The 14,355-nt window shown below is 41.5% G+C and overlaps 1 protein-coding gene across 1 annotated transcript in view; it reads left to right on the top strand.

The window, feature by feature from the left end:
• The window catches only part of LOC308193336 (uncharacterized protein), a 440,865-nt gene that overhangs the window by 266,410 nt on the left and 160,100 nt on the right, over nt 1-14,355 (top strand). The window contains exons 14-15 of the mRNA XM_080587926.1: nt 9,550-9,701; nt 10,644-10,762. Coding sequence (XP_080444052.1) covers nt 10,757-10,762 — 6 coding nt within the window. The 5' untranslated portion in view covers nt 9,550-9,701; nt 10,644-10,756. The remainder of the gene's footprint in view (nt 1-9,549; nt 9,702-10,643; nt 10,763-14,355) is intronic.

The following is a 14,355-nucleotide window of genomic DNA, read 5'->3' as shown; positions in this document are numbered from 1 at the left end:
ATGTTTTGTTTGTCACTGGTGGATGCATTCCTGAGTTCAATATATTTTAAGAGGAATCAGAATCTGGCAGAAAGACCGGCCTCAACTGAGAAAGTAGATTAGTCGCTTGTTGATATGAAATAAAATACTTTGGATTTTGGAAATGTTTTTGAGATTCTTAATGTGGGTAAAATACCAAATAGCTGTAGGATTATAAAAATACTCAGACATTCCAAAATTTGTAAGTACTTTAATGGACATAGGAATTGAGAATCATTTTCTTAAAATGGTCATTCTCATGGTGATACTATAGTTGCACTCATTTTCCCAAGGATTTTGTAGTGAATGTGAGATTTTAAAAACATGTAGGGACATAGTCCTGAAAAATAGATATCTAATGGAAACCAATATAAGCAGAATAAATTAACATTGCTTTATTTCTTTCTACTGCTTCTCCATGTGAAATCACTGAATATTCTACAGGTTTTAAAGAAAAGTTTCATTTTTCTGTGTGTATGGCATTCAGAATATTTTGTCAGCCAAGCATATCTTGTCACCCATTTTCAAACATTTCTATGTTATCAAAATAGGGTAGCTGTTTATGAAGTATCATAACATGTCACATATTTAAATATTTCTATACACACTTATGGCCACTAAAGAAATGTTTTCAAGGTGTGATGGAAGATATTAGTATCCCTTAACAGAATAATACTGGACCACTATGACAACGCTATATTTTCTGTGCTTATTTTGTGTACAAACTGCTGAAGCCAAGAGGTAGAGCTAAAGCACAGTTTCTGCAGCTGATGTGGGGAGCAGCTTCACTCTGACACCAGAAAGCTGAGCAAGGATTGTTTCAGCCTTGCAAGTGGCGTGTGCAATGCAAAGACTTCCATAAAGGTACAAAAGGCTAAGTGGAGAGGGTAAGGGAAACCTTTTCCTTCCACCATGCTCTCTTTGTCCCCTTCAGCATAGCTGATAGGTTGATTATATATCCTGTCTCTTGAGGAAGGCACTGCGGCGGTGTGATGGGAGATCATTGTTCAGTTCAGAGATGTGCCCGTAGTGAAAAGATGTGCATCATGGGCCTTTGCTCCAAACACTGTGCTCCTTGCTTTTCCATAAATGATGCAAAAAGCATGTTAATAAAGCATTCCGGAACAACGGGGATCCTGAACTCTTCAGTCTCTCGGGGCAGCCCATATTTATGTTTTCAAATGGGTACGTGAAAGTCTTGGAATTCAAGGTTTATCTTCATACATTTACATTGTGATTTATAAGACCGAAAAAAAATTATAATAGGAGTTTACCTACTAATGATATTTGCAAAAGCCAGTTATTAATAGGTTATAGAGTGAATCAGGCTCCTTTTTTATCCCAGTAATTTATTTCACATGCAGGATTACGTCCCTTCTCAATTTCATATTCATTTGATAAAACAAGTATAAAATATAATTTGCAAGAAGTCTATGGCTGGCTGCGCCACAACTATTTGCTAAAATGCATCAAGAGGCCTTCCTTTTCAGGGAACACCACGAGAGCTGACACATTTTGGTGGCCTTCTGGACTGCTGGTGCTTGGGAAAGGAGAGATGCATAAAGAATAAATGTTCTTGGCCAGTGTTTGAAGTGCAATGTTTTTATTGGAGGCAGGAACCCCATTTCCTTTCCGTGGAGGGTTCAAGGGAACCTATCCTTTGGCTAACGAGGCGCATGGCACTGTATGCTGAATAGTTCAGAGAGAGATGAAAAGTTCCTATTTATCCTGCACAGTGAAAATACAAGTCTGGAGAGTGCATGTGTTTCTAATTTCAATGCACTTTTCTTTCAGTTATTTAGATGGATAGAGGCATCAAGCCAGAGTTCCCCCAACACCAACTAAGGTCTTACACTGTCCAAACAGACTGCATTCCTGAGCCCACTGCTCCTGCCACCTAAAAGGTTTCAAGATTCAGCCCGGTCTGCTTAAACAAAATGTTATTCATTTCAACCTTGCACATAGGCACCGATGTTTATATTGTTGAATTTAAGTTTTCAAGTGAGCAGAAAATGTTGGTAGAAAGCTTAGGCCCTGCACTTACTCAGGAAAGGAAGGATGTTTACTGAGCCAGAGGCAAAGCACCCAGTTCCATATCACAGCATTCAAAAACGCCACAGTGAGGAAGCACAAGCATTTTCTCTTCCTGTTTTCCCTTTTCTTTTTTCCTTCTGCACTTCTTTGACCACTGCTGTCTTGTGCTGTTATGTGCTGTGTGGTGCTGTGCTGCACTGGGCTGTGCGCGCTCACTGACCAGCCCCAGCCGGTCGTGCCTCTCCCTGGGCCCCAGCCCGGCTTGCCCGCGCACTGCAGCGCTACGGGAAGTTCACGGACTCCCCGAGCAAACAGGGAGTCCATTTCAGGAAACCTGGAGCAGCAGCTCTGTGCTATGCTTTCCCATGAAACTAGGTAGCTTCTGGCAACAGACGAAACTCTGGCGTTTCTGTGGTTCGTACAGGCTTTGCAAAATGCGCTGAAGGAACTGCAGCAAAGCCTTTGTAATCACCGATACCGTTCCTTGGCCTTTCCTTCTGGCCCCCTGAGCTTTACCTCTGGTTTGGACTTACAGCCCTGGGTGAGCTGGGACTGAGCATCTGTGGGGAGAGGAGGGCTTGCAGGTGGGAGTTTCCCCTCTGCTTGATGTTTGGAGGGGAACTAAAGGGTTTTAGCAAATGAGTTTTTTCCTCTGGGAAACAATAAAAGTAGAAAATGGAAGATGCCATAGTGTAGCTGCTTGGCTGTAAACCTTAAGAGAAACTTTGTAGATCTCCTCATGGGGGAATGTAGTGTTTTTCTTAATTTTCTTTATAAAAATCTCTTAGAAGCTTAAATCTGAAATCTGCTTTCTTTCCTCTCCAGCCCCTCGCATGTGTGCGTACCAGTTTGTTATTACAGGGTTACTCATGTATGCTGGCCTATTGGCATTGAATATTTAGTACAGAGAAAAAGGAGCTAAATCTTTTTTTCTTTGGGAAAACAACTCAGACTTCATAGAGATTTGTAGATTTTGTAAATGCATATTAGATTTTGAGTATACGCTATCATTCCAGTCGCTTAGATTTTGAGTCTGTGAACTTTAACACAAGAATACTTCATGAACAATTTCATCTATTCTCTGTAAAAGTGTTTTTAATGAATGTTGGGAGTTAGTAAGACTCAAGCTCTCGCAGTACAGCTCTTTAAATAGCTAACATTAGAGTAATAATTTGCATTTACATAGTATATCACATCAGCAAATTTTAAAGTGTGACATTAAGATGTCTCAGAACATGTAAGGTACATAGGGAAAGAAGGTACAGAGTACTACATCAGGTGGTGAAATCAGTGGGGGCTGATACCTGTTGGTATTGTAGGGGTTGTAATGGAAGACAGTGTGCAGAGCTTATTTGTTCTTTTATCTCTGTCTCTTGGAGACAGAGCCTGGAAGAAGTTCTTCCAAGTTCCTCTTTAGCACCCCTGCAGACTACTTACTGCACTGCTTTGGGCAGGAGAGCTCTGTGAGAGCTGAATCAGCTCACGTCCCATGGAGACGCCCATCAGTCCTTGTCAGAGCCACAAGTCTGACTCCTGAGCCTGAACTGTGAGCATGATTTGCTCTTCCACAGCTGGTCTGCAATCTGTATTGACTGCAATGAGCATGGAAAGGACAAAGTTTCCACAACTTTGTTTTGGACTGTAGGACAATTCCGTTGTGCTTGCTCATTACAGATTTGCACAGGGGCCAGCAAGTGTCTGGATTTGCCCAGCCCCAGATCCCAGAGAAGCTCCACACCAAGGGCGTTTGGGTGATGCAGGCTCTCCTGCACCCAAAGGATGCTCCAGCAAGCATCACTGCATCAGGAGGACAAGCCTTTGCCTGGATTTTCTTTTTCTTTTCCAGTAGTTTGGAAAAGGGTGCAGGGATTTCCTTTGCAGATGGTGACTTTCAGGAAACAATGTGAGAAAAGGTGACAATGTTTCCACGCAGATTGCTCACAACCTGCTCTAAGCCTGGACAGCAAACTCTGACTGTGTCTCCATCACACTCCCAGCATTTTCTGTCCGTGGTTCTCATATTGCTTGCTTCCTCCCGAAGTACTTTCTTGTCACAGAAATGGTTAAATGTGGAGCAAGATGAAGGATTTTGTTTTAAAGGTATTTTGGTATCTGCAAATGCAGATAGTTGCATGTTAGGCATTCAGAAATGAACAGGCACCTAATTACTGTTGATTTCAGAGTAAGTTAGGTATTTCTGAGAATCACAGTAGGCCCCAGAAGGGGACTTTCTCCTGAATCCCTGTGTGTGGTGCTTCCTGTAGTTTAGGTATCTCTCACAACATAAAGCCAATCAGGAGAGAAAAATAGCATAGGGGCTCAGAGCGACTTTCGGCTATCTGAATCTGGCTGATTCAGATCTTGCCCATAAATCTGCTCCCAAGTGACTTTTCAAGGTTCAATCACACTTTGATCTTTAACTCTCATCTTCTTTGTGATGTAGCTATTTCAATTTCATTAATTAGACCAATATCAATTTCTCCACCTGCAGTAAAGTAAATAAGCAAAAATAAGCCATCAAACCTTCTGCTGGATTCACACCTGGCTGTTTAAAATGCTCACAAAATCACCCAGGGTGGAGAGTAATTGTATTATATTAAACTGATATCCACAGTCTTTCAACAAGTTTCTCTGTGTCCATTTATAAATATTTTATATGTGCAGTAAAAGTCCTTTCTCTTTTCGCAAAGCTTTCTCCCAACTCAGTTAAGTCTATGTGAACACCTCTTTCCTCATATTTGTTATATACTGTATCAACAACCTTTTATGAAATTTGTTCTTTACCTGGTACCCTGAGACAAGTCAATCTTCTGGTTTCTGGGGTGAGTTCGCAAGAGAAGTTTTGTTGTTTTTAGTAGTTCCTTAGTTTATACATTTGAAGGACTGGAAGTTCTAAGCACAAAAAAAAAAATATCTTTTGAATTTACAGCCATATTCTGGCTGAAATTATAATTTCTATTTTCAAATACATCAATGTGGATGTCTGAAATGTAACACCTTGTTTAATCATGAGATCAGAAGCTGCATTTACATTTTGTTTTTATATATCCTTACTACAAAACCTCACATTAATGCTTGAACACAAAGTGCCAGTCACAAGGTAAGAAGAAACGGGGATTTGGAATAATGGTCTGTTGAGCAGCTGGAAGAGAATGAGCAGCAACGAAAGAGACTGGTAACTAGCCTGGGCAGCAAAAGTCAGAGCGGTGCTTCCCACACAGCTCAGGTGCACAAGGAAAGGGTGCCAAAACCAAAGTAAAGATTAAACAGAGGACTGGCAGCTATGTGTGGTCAACGGAGATGTCCAACAGAGAATCTGTGAAAATATAACTAGGATTTCTTTAAAATCATAACTGCTCATCTGTTCATGCAATGGATTGTGTCAGAGTGATGAAGAATTTGAAGAGTGCGGAGTTCTTGTCCAAACTCTCTTGGTTGTGACCAAACGTGCTGTCTTTTGTTGAGATGCGTGGTCCAGGTAAAGTACCTGGCCATTGCTGCAATGTCTGCTGGGCTGTTTTCTTTTTCATATCCTGGAGATTAATAAGGCTGGTGCTAAAAGGCCTCGACCTGAGAGTGATGCTAGCCATGAGTGTCTGGTGGCACATCTAGGACAACTGGGCTGAGTACAGAACTGTGAACATCTATTCTGTCGTGTCCTCTGCCATAATTTTCATCACCAGAGGTTGAGTACTTGGTGAAGTCTGATAGACATACTGCAGCTTCCTTCCACCAGCTGCAGTGCCTCCTGTATAAGGAACAGATCTTTCACTCTGACCTAAATACTCTCCAACAATACCTTCAGTCAGTTTCTCCTGAGGACCCAGAAGTCAGGCTCTGTAACTGGAGTCTCTGTCCATCAAAGATAAGTATTTTTTTCACCTTTTTTTCTTAATTGTCCTCATCTTCATGTGCAGGTGATCAAGTCCTGCTGCAACTGAGCTCAGTTTGATTCAAGAACAACATGACAATGATGATGTGGTCAGATTGTACTATAACATTATGTTTTTCCTATGCATTATATTTCCTCTGTAATAATAGGTTTACTAGAAACAAAATTGAAAAATATAACTGTAAATGATATATTCTTGCAACTCTTCTTTAAATGCAGTCATAGGATATCTGGGAGAATCATCTAAGGACACTATCTGTTGTGTTTTTTTTGTTTTGTTTTGTTTTGTTTTGTTTGTTTTGTTTTGTTTTGTTTCATTTTGTTTTCCAGAAAGTCTGGTTCTGATATGGCTACTGAATATGGATTTTTTCTATTTATGTGTGGGTAGGTGTTCTTTTCATTAAGTGATAGACACATCAGAATTTGATTTCCTGATAAATCCCCATAAATATCTCTTTTCATTTCTCTTATGGTTTTCTTTGTTTACAGGCACGTCCTTAGGGACATTTCTCCTCCTCAGGAGGAGCTACAAATGCCCTCTCAGTTATTTGAACACGACTAGGCCTGTTTGGTTGGTGACAGCAGGCTGGCTCACTTTGAATTCTTAGGGATGAGGAAGCCAGTAGTAGCAGCCACATGCTTCCATGTCAGTCTTTGTTCTGACCTATGGCAACTTCCTTAAAATCTGGGGCATTTTTAGCTGCTGATGACCTTCCGTGCAGCTTTCATTGCCACCTTGTAGTGGCGGTTTGGTACATCTTCAGCCAGGAGGTGCGTTGCTTCAATGTCACCTTTAACTGCCTGACTGCACTCTCCCAGACTGCACTGATCATATTTACATTGATTAATATGTTGTGCTGAATAACGAACGATCAAAAATCTTTGTATAACCAGATTTCCTCTGCAAGTGACAGCGCCTCACTTAGACTCATAGACCTCGTGCTGCTGCTGCAGCATGCAGCCATCCCTCCTGTTACACTTGGCAGTCATCCTGAGTAAACTCACTGGATCTGAATTTGGTCCCTCATGCAACACAGGCCAGGCTTTGGCTTTAAGTCACTGTGTTGGAGGGAAATTTAAAATGGGGACAAAGTGCCTGAAGGAAGAGGACTAAGGTCATGACATCACTGCAGGGGAGGCCCATGTTGGAGTGATTGCTGGCTTCTCCACAAAAGATAGTGTAACTAGCATTGTCCTCTGCTGAACGTGAGGAAGGTGATGCTGTCCCTGTCCTCTGTATCAGGGTTATCAACACCAAATGGGCATCCTAGCAGAAAGTATGGACCTTCTTTACCCTGCTTTTTAAACAGTATGTTTAGTCAGAAGTTACCTATGGAAAGCTAGGGCATTTTTCATATTCTAATTCTCACTCTGCATGCAATGAAAGGGAATTGCATCCAATTTGCTAACCTCTATTCCCAGATGCATATTTCGATTGCTAATGCTACCTTTAAATTGTAGCTAGCCCCCTGCAAGTAAGCATCAGGCATTTTGGCTAAAGCAAAAATTACATATGAACTCGTCACTGGGGAGACAGAATGGCATGAGAACCTATTTGGATGCAACTTGCATCCAGCAGCTCTGCCGCTTGAGTATCACCCTTTACCAGGTCCTGTTCACTTTAGTGTCTACAGAAAGGCCTAAAAAACCCTGTAACCAATAGGCTATCTTTCTGCAAAACCTCCTTGAGTCAAGATGGGGTTTCTATTTCCTATTCTGGGCTAGCTGGGCATTGCCACAGGGCAGTGGCAGGGGATGTATGGCCCCACAGACTAGTGTGGCCCCAGGCTGGTACAGTCGGGGAGCAGGGGACGTGCTGCAGACCTTAGCACAGCCATCTCACCAACAGCCCACTTGTCTGGGAGTCGGAACATTTTCCTGGGGTCCTGCTGCCATCCTGCTAACTGGTGGTGAGAAAGCCAAGTCCTTTCTCATCTCACTTTCCCCATATTTTAAAGAGCTTCAGAAGTGTTCTGGGATCTGCCAGAACAAGGTATTGTTATTAAAGGTTTACAGGTGAAACTATCTGTCTTGATTTTCCCCTGTATCCACTAGGGTGGACAAATCAAATCTTTTGTCTCATTTAGTGGGGGAAAAAAGTCTAATTTACTAAATTTCACAACAGTCGGCCAAGGAAATTATCCTCCTGTTTCTGCTGTGTCTGGGATTCTGCTCTGGTCTGTCTCAGTACGGCACAGGCAACTGGTAAAGATTTCAGCTCTGGACTGCTGCATTGCTTTCCCTCCTGATAAAAACAAATTACTTGCAAAAACTTGTGCACTGTTGGGATTTTCATATGTTTATATTTTCTGTGTGAAGCATGTAGCAGCAATTTAGCCACATAAATTTGAAGAAAACAGGATGTCCTTCAAAAAAAAAACCACAACAACACACACACACATACACACATACACATATATATATATATAAATATATATATATGTATCTCCCAAGCCCCAAATGGATTACCTATGCAAAGGTTTTGATGCTATGGAGCAGCTGCACATCGTTGGTTTGGGTCTGCTGTGAACAGTGATCAAGGTCATTAGGAATCATGGTGGGGCATGAAATCCATCCCTTATTACCAGCTGATCATAGTGGTGGTACTTTCAGCATAAAGTTGTTTAAAACCTTGCAAACTTTTCCTCACAAATGTGACTACATTCTTGAGTGTTTTATGTGTTGCATGAGAAAGAATTTGGGCAGAGTAAAGCACTCCCCATTTCCAATAAATAATTACAAAGGGTTTGCCAAAACAGCAGTCCCCTGATAGGTTATAACACTGCTTGGTGTAATGTGCTCCCCATGCATTTCATCATGGACATGAAATCTGGACCAATTATCATTTTCTCATACTGTAGCTTTTAAAGTATTTTTATTTTCTTTGTTACTGTCTAGTTCATTAAACAGGGCTTGCAAGTTCCCAGTAACAGGATTACTATTGACAATTTCATTAGAACTATAATTCCACCGCTTGTGCGCCTTCCAGGGAGAACCATCGCAGACCACAGCCACAGCCCGTCCACCTTTGCTATAATTGTGTTTGCAGCTGCCTACGGCTCTTCCCCGTTGAATTTGGAAGGGCCAAAACTGCCAGTTTTTGTAAAACGGGTTTTATCTGTGTATTACACAAGCCCAGTTAGTTCCTGGTGAATTATGGAACTGTCAGCTGCGGTCTGACCCTATGCATGTTGGGAAAGATGCTTAATGTACAGGTGCAGTAAGTTTGTAATTGCAATTTATATATAGCAGTGCAATGCCTGGCCTGGCAGGTAAATACCAGCAAACAGCACAGCTTGAATGGGAGCTGTAAATGTGCAAGTAGCAGGTTTGTTAGAGATCAGCAGCTGGTTTGATTGCAGGCTCCTTGGAACAGAAAATGTCTCAGCTCTTCTCTCTCAGCTCTTTCTGGCCAGACATGTACTACAGTAGCAGCACGCAGTGCTGTGGGTTTCTCAGTCCCTGTATCTTTGTTTTCAGGTTAACTCAGGATATTTGAAATAACAAACCCAAATGTAACTCAGATGAGTTGTTTTATTTTTCAGTTGTTATTTATCTTGCTGTTGGGTTTACAGGATCCATTTGACCAGAGGTCTTTCCTCTAGTACAGGAATAGCAGTGGAAAACCAGAAAAGACAAAATCCTCCTCCTCTGCTCCCAGAGTCTTCCCTCTGTGTCGACTTGTGCGTTCTCTGAGATGGATACTCTTTCAAGCTGGAAGTGGAAATAGCAACCAGAGCGATAAACTTTTCTTTAAGTAAGTTTGTAGATTAGCTCTTGAAATGTAAGATTTTTGCTGTGTTGTCCAGCAGCACTTTTTGGTGTTTTTGATGGAAAAATTTTTAAGATTATGTAGATCAAGAACAATCTAGAAAAACAGATGGGGAACAGGTGTGAAATTGTGTCCCCAGTGATAGGGAAATACAATCTGGAATCAAACTGGATTAAGATAATGGTCCCTTCTGACCCCAAGGTGTGTTTATTTGATGTCATGAGATAACATCTCCGAACGTCTCAGTGTGCTGTTTGTACTTGCTGGAAGGACAAAATTGGAAAGGAGGATCTTTAAGAAAGAAATTTGACAGCTAAGGAAATATTTCTATTTAACATAGTGTAAAAGGGATCAGAATTAAACGTTTTCTGTAAACTATCTAACCCATTGTGCTTTGTTCTTTTGAGCGGGCTTGTGGAGGAGTTAAATGGGATGTCAGTATTCAAGGGAGAGAGCTGGGAGAGACACTTCTTTCTAATTGTATAAACTGATTTTAATTGAATGTAAGTTTTATATCTCCAGTTATCCCATAAAGATTGTATTTTGTTCTACACTGACACTCTAGAAAGATCTTTCTGGATGCACTTTTAAGACACTGTGTATTTGACCCATTAAGAACAAAAACAAAAAATAAAAAAAAGAAGCAAGCAGATGGGTGTCTAACACTGAAGACGAGCTGCCCAGGTGCTGCTGCAGGGCGCTGGGAGCAGGCAGCAGCACCTGGGCAGGCTCCGGGCACGGCTGCCCCTCTAGTGGCCCCCCATTGGTGGCCTCCCTGAGCTGCTGCTCGTTTGTTCACTGTGTGCCCTGATGTAGTTGATGCCTTTGCACGTGTAATTAATTATGACTTATTTGAAATCTCTCTGTAAAGCCTTGTTCCTCAATTTCCTACAAATCAAATTCTAGAAGGCTAAATTGGATTTTCAGGTTTCCTTCAGTTGGTTTGAGGAGGTCTGTCTGGCGTGCCTACCCACGGGCAGGGAGACACTGCTGTCCAGCCAGAGCTGAACAACCTGTGTGGAGAATACAAAGGCTTTCTTATGCTGGTAAGTTTATATCTGACATGTAAACTTCCCAAATTCGTTTGTTATGGGGTATGGTGCTTAGTAATGGAAGATGTCCTTTCTTTATGTCTCTTTTATGTTGTAAATTATGTGCACATCAGTTAGACATTGAGTTAAAATGTGTATTTTTAATGAAGGAAACAAATACAAGAAAAAGCATGCTTTCGTACTGGTAAGACATTAAAAGGGAGAAAAGTAGTTCTGTAATTCCCCAGCCAACTGCGGGTTGTTTGTGTGCAACCTTATGAGCCGCTGTGTGTGCAGTAGCCACTGCTGGGAAATGCTGGAGTGCCCCAAATACGAACTCTGAGGCATGCTGATGTGTTGAGTGCCTCAGCTCTGTAAAGTTAAGCGTATATTCAATTGCTGCAAAAGGAAGTGTGTATATTTTTCAGCTCTTACCCTTGTCCAGCAAACATTGCAATTGCGTGTCCGGATAGAGTCTCAGAAAAACTAACCCCTAGCTCAGCGCGGCTCTCGTCATGCTGTGCAAATTGCCAAATGATGCTTTTCAGACAAGGCGATGGCAGGTGTGATCGAGGTCCTGTAAGACTGAGGAGGGAAGTCTGGTGTTCCTGCTTGAAAGATTATAGCTGATTGAATCTGCGAAAGAGAGAAAATTGCCATGGTGTGAATGGGGAGGAGGAGGAGAGAGGGGACGGTCTGATTCTGAGCTCCTAACTGTGAGAGTCTCCACACTGCAAACTGCAGGCAAATGGGTGCTTTCTTCCCAACTCCCCCCGAGGCGAATCGTGGAAGATGTAGCGCAGATAGACATGAAAACTGCAGACCTTCTTAGCAAGGTATGTTGGAAGTGGAAAATCTCTTGGCAAAAATAATTGTGTTTTAGTTTAGGAGGTAGCTTGGGAGGGGTACTTCGATAGTCTTAAAATAGAGAAGGTTATGAGCTGATCACTCTTCTCCATGTCCACCCTGTGTTGAACAAGAACAAATTGACTTCATTATTTTTTAAAAAACTTTTTTTTTTTTCAGTTCAGATATAAACTTTGTAGCCATGGGGATAGGCTGAGAGTGATTGCAAAACCTTGCAATTAGTGGTGTTAAATAACAGGTTTGAAAAACACCTGTGTGAATGCCCCACAGATGCACCTGACCCTGTCTGAGAGCCCAGGAACGAGCTCTCTGACCCTTGTGATCCTTCCCAGCTTTGTTTCTGTGGCTTTTTGCGAATGGCTGCCCTTGTAGCTGAGGACAAGAGAAGTTCGAAGGGGGGCTGTTTTCAGCAGGAATTGTTTTATCTGCTCACATAACTTTTTCAAAGTCTGGTTTTATTGAAAGAACATACAAACCTAGCAGGAACCCTAAGGAGAACACCATTACGTTTGTTTAGGTTAGACATTGCTAGGCTTTCTGGGCTGGCTGAATGCAAGGGTGGAGTGGTTCCTAGTGCAAAAAGAGGCTTGCTAATATCGCTTAGTAGATAGCACTTGTGATTTTGTGATTGACTGCAGGTGATAAGTAGACAGAAATTGTTTAAAGTGGTGGTTTTGTTCTTTAATGCTCCTATAAATTGCTGGGACTTCTCTACTTTTTCCTCCTGTTTGAGACAAAGGCAAGTTGCTCTGCTCCATGTAATGAAAGTCTGGAATCTTCTGCTTGCGGGTCAGTGGGTATCTTAAGAGCTTGGTAGGAAGTTCACTTTAACTTGTCTGGTGCTGTCCCTTGCCTTTTAACCAAGTGTAACATAACAAAAGTGTGTTGCTCAGATGAGCTACCAGAAAGTGAAAAAGACTGCTAGGAATTGGGAAAATTGGGAGTGTGCATGTTCAAAAGTAACTTTCAAATAGCCTTAACGTTAGGTTGATTTTCCTGGAGCAAGAATTTACAGCTTATCCCTATCTAGGCTCAGAAAAGGTGGAGTAGTAGAAATACATATTTGCTTACTGTATGTGTGTGAGGTGCTCGCTGAAGCACAAACATTGTGATGTGGCTAATACGGGAAATTTACAGGAACACACACACAAATTAAAATAAATAAATAAATAAAATCCTTGTGCCTGTAACACTAGTTCTGGAAGCTTTGTTCCCCTCTCTAAAACGCTGGCACAGAATGTGTCTAAAGCAATGGGATAGTGAATTCAAATGAGATAAGTAGGGTCTGGTTTGCTCTTAAAATCAGTTTGTGGAGGGATTGGTTTGTTATATTTCTACGAGTAAAAATAGAGACTAGGCTTCAGGCAAAACAAAATGAAAACTTTTGTATCGTGTCTTGATCGCTGTTATTCATAAATCAATTCAGATGGTAATTAATAAAGGTTAAATCTTGGGGGTGAGGAGGTTGTTTGGTTGTTCCTGCAAGCTTGTACATGTATGGAAGTATTGGAAGTGTTTTGGGGGGGTGGGGGGGGGATTAAGGAATTTGTGCCCACAGGAATTTCTGTATTTCAGTACTTCTTTGCTTTGAAATTGAGACATAATCATCCTTTCCCCTTTAAAAAATACAAAGCATTCTATGGAAAAGTCTTTCTTGTTTGTTTATTTTTTCCTTCAGTACTTCTCTTATAGAGAAGAAATGAAAAATACTCCTTCCATGGCCAGAGCCTGGGGAAGGACAAAATAGAACCGGCTTGCAGCAGGAGATTCACACTGCGTGCATGCGAAATCTGCAGCGCTAGGGGTATGGAAGCACTCAAGTTCCTTGCTTGTGGAATGTGTTTCCATCACTGGAGATGTGTGTAGTGTTTTTTCCTTTTTTTTTTAAGTGCCAATGATGTGTCAAGAATACTGTAATGGCTCTACTTAATTGTGCCTTGAGATGAGAAAAGCAGGCTTAAAGCCTTCATCTTTTCTGGTTTTATTTGGTTTTGATTCTATGACTGAAAACTTGTTCTAAATTCAGTATATTGACTTTTTAATTGGGGATGGGGGGAATCAAATCTTTTGATTTATAAACATGAAACAGTATTTCTACTCAAACTGCTGAACTTGGTTTATATTTTCTTAATGGTAATTTTGTGTGAGGCTTTTCTTTCTCTGCAAAAATAAATGATAAGGTAGATAGCTTATAACAAAACATCATTTACACAGGGAAAAGTTTCATCTGAAGTCTGGTGACCATTACTAATGGAAAAAAACACACAGTCTCTGCAGTTGTTCTGGTTTGTGGAGCAGTAGGAGTAGGACTCGACAATCCGAGTTGGTAGCTTCCAACTTGGGCTGTCCTATGCTATTGATCTCATTCCCATCTTTGATCCAAAATACTTGGCAAAAGTCACCGGTGCTTTTGGAATTGCATTGTGAAATGGGATCAACATCCCAGTAGGCAGTTCTCCACCGGTATGGTATGAATGGACTTTAAATGGTCATTTCTATGACTATTTCTATCTGCAGCCCAGCTGAGACACAGAGATGATGTCTGTTGCTGTAGCTTAGACTTCCAGTTTTATTCCATCCTTGGCCCAGCGTGCTGCTTTCTTGCCTGTCACGTCTTCTGCCTGCTAGAAAGCCCTTGTGAGGAATGTTCGGGAGAAGAAGCAGCTTGAGAGATGCTCTGCAGACTGAGCAGAATTAATGCTGCCCCGATTTACTTGTTCCCATATCAAGATGTCTGTGTG

Source organism: Anser brachyrhynchus (assembly GCF_964034855.1).
Source record: "Anser brachyrhynchus genome assembly, chromosome: 3".
In the NCBI taxonomy this organism is placed as follows: domain Eukaryota; kingdom Metazoa; phylum Chordata; class Aves; order Anseriformes; family Anatidae; genus Anser; species Anser brachyrhynchus.
This window is presented reverse-complemented; position numbering and strand designations above follow the sequence as displayed.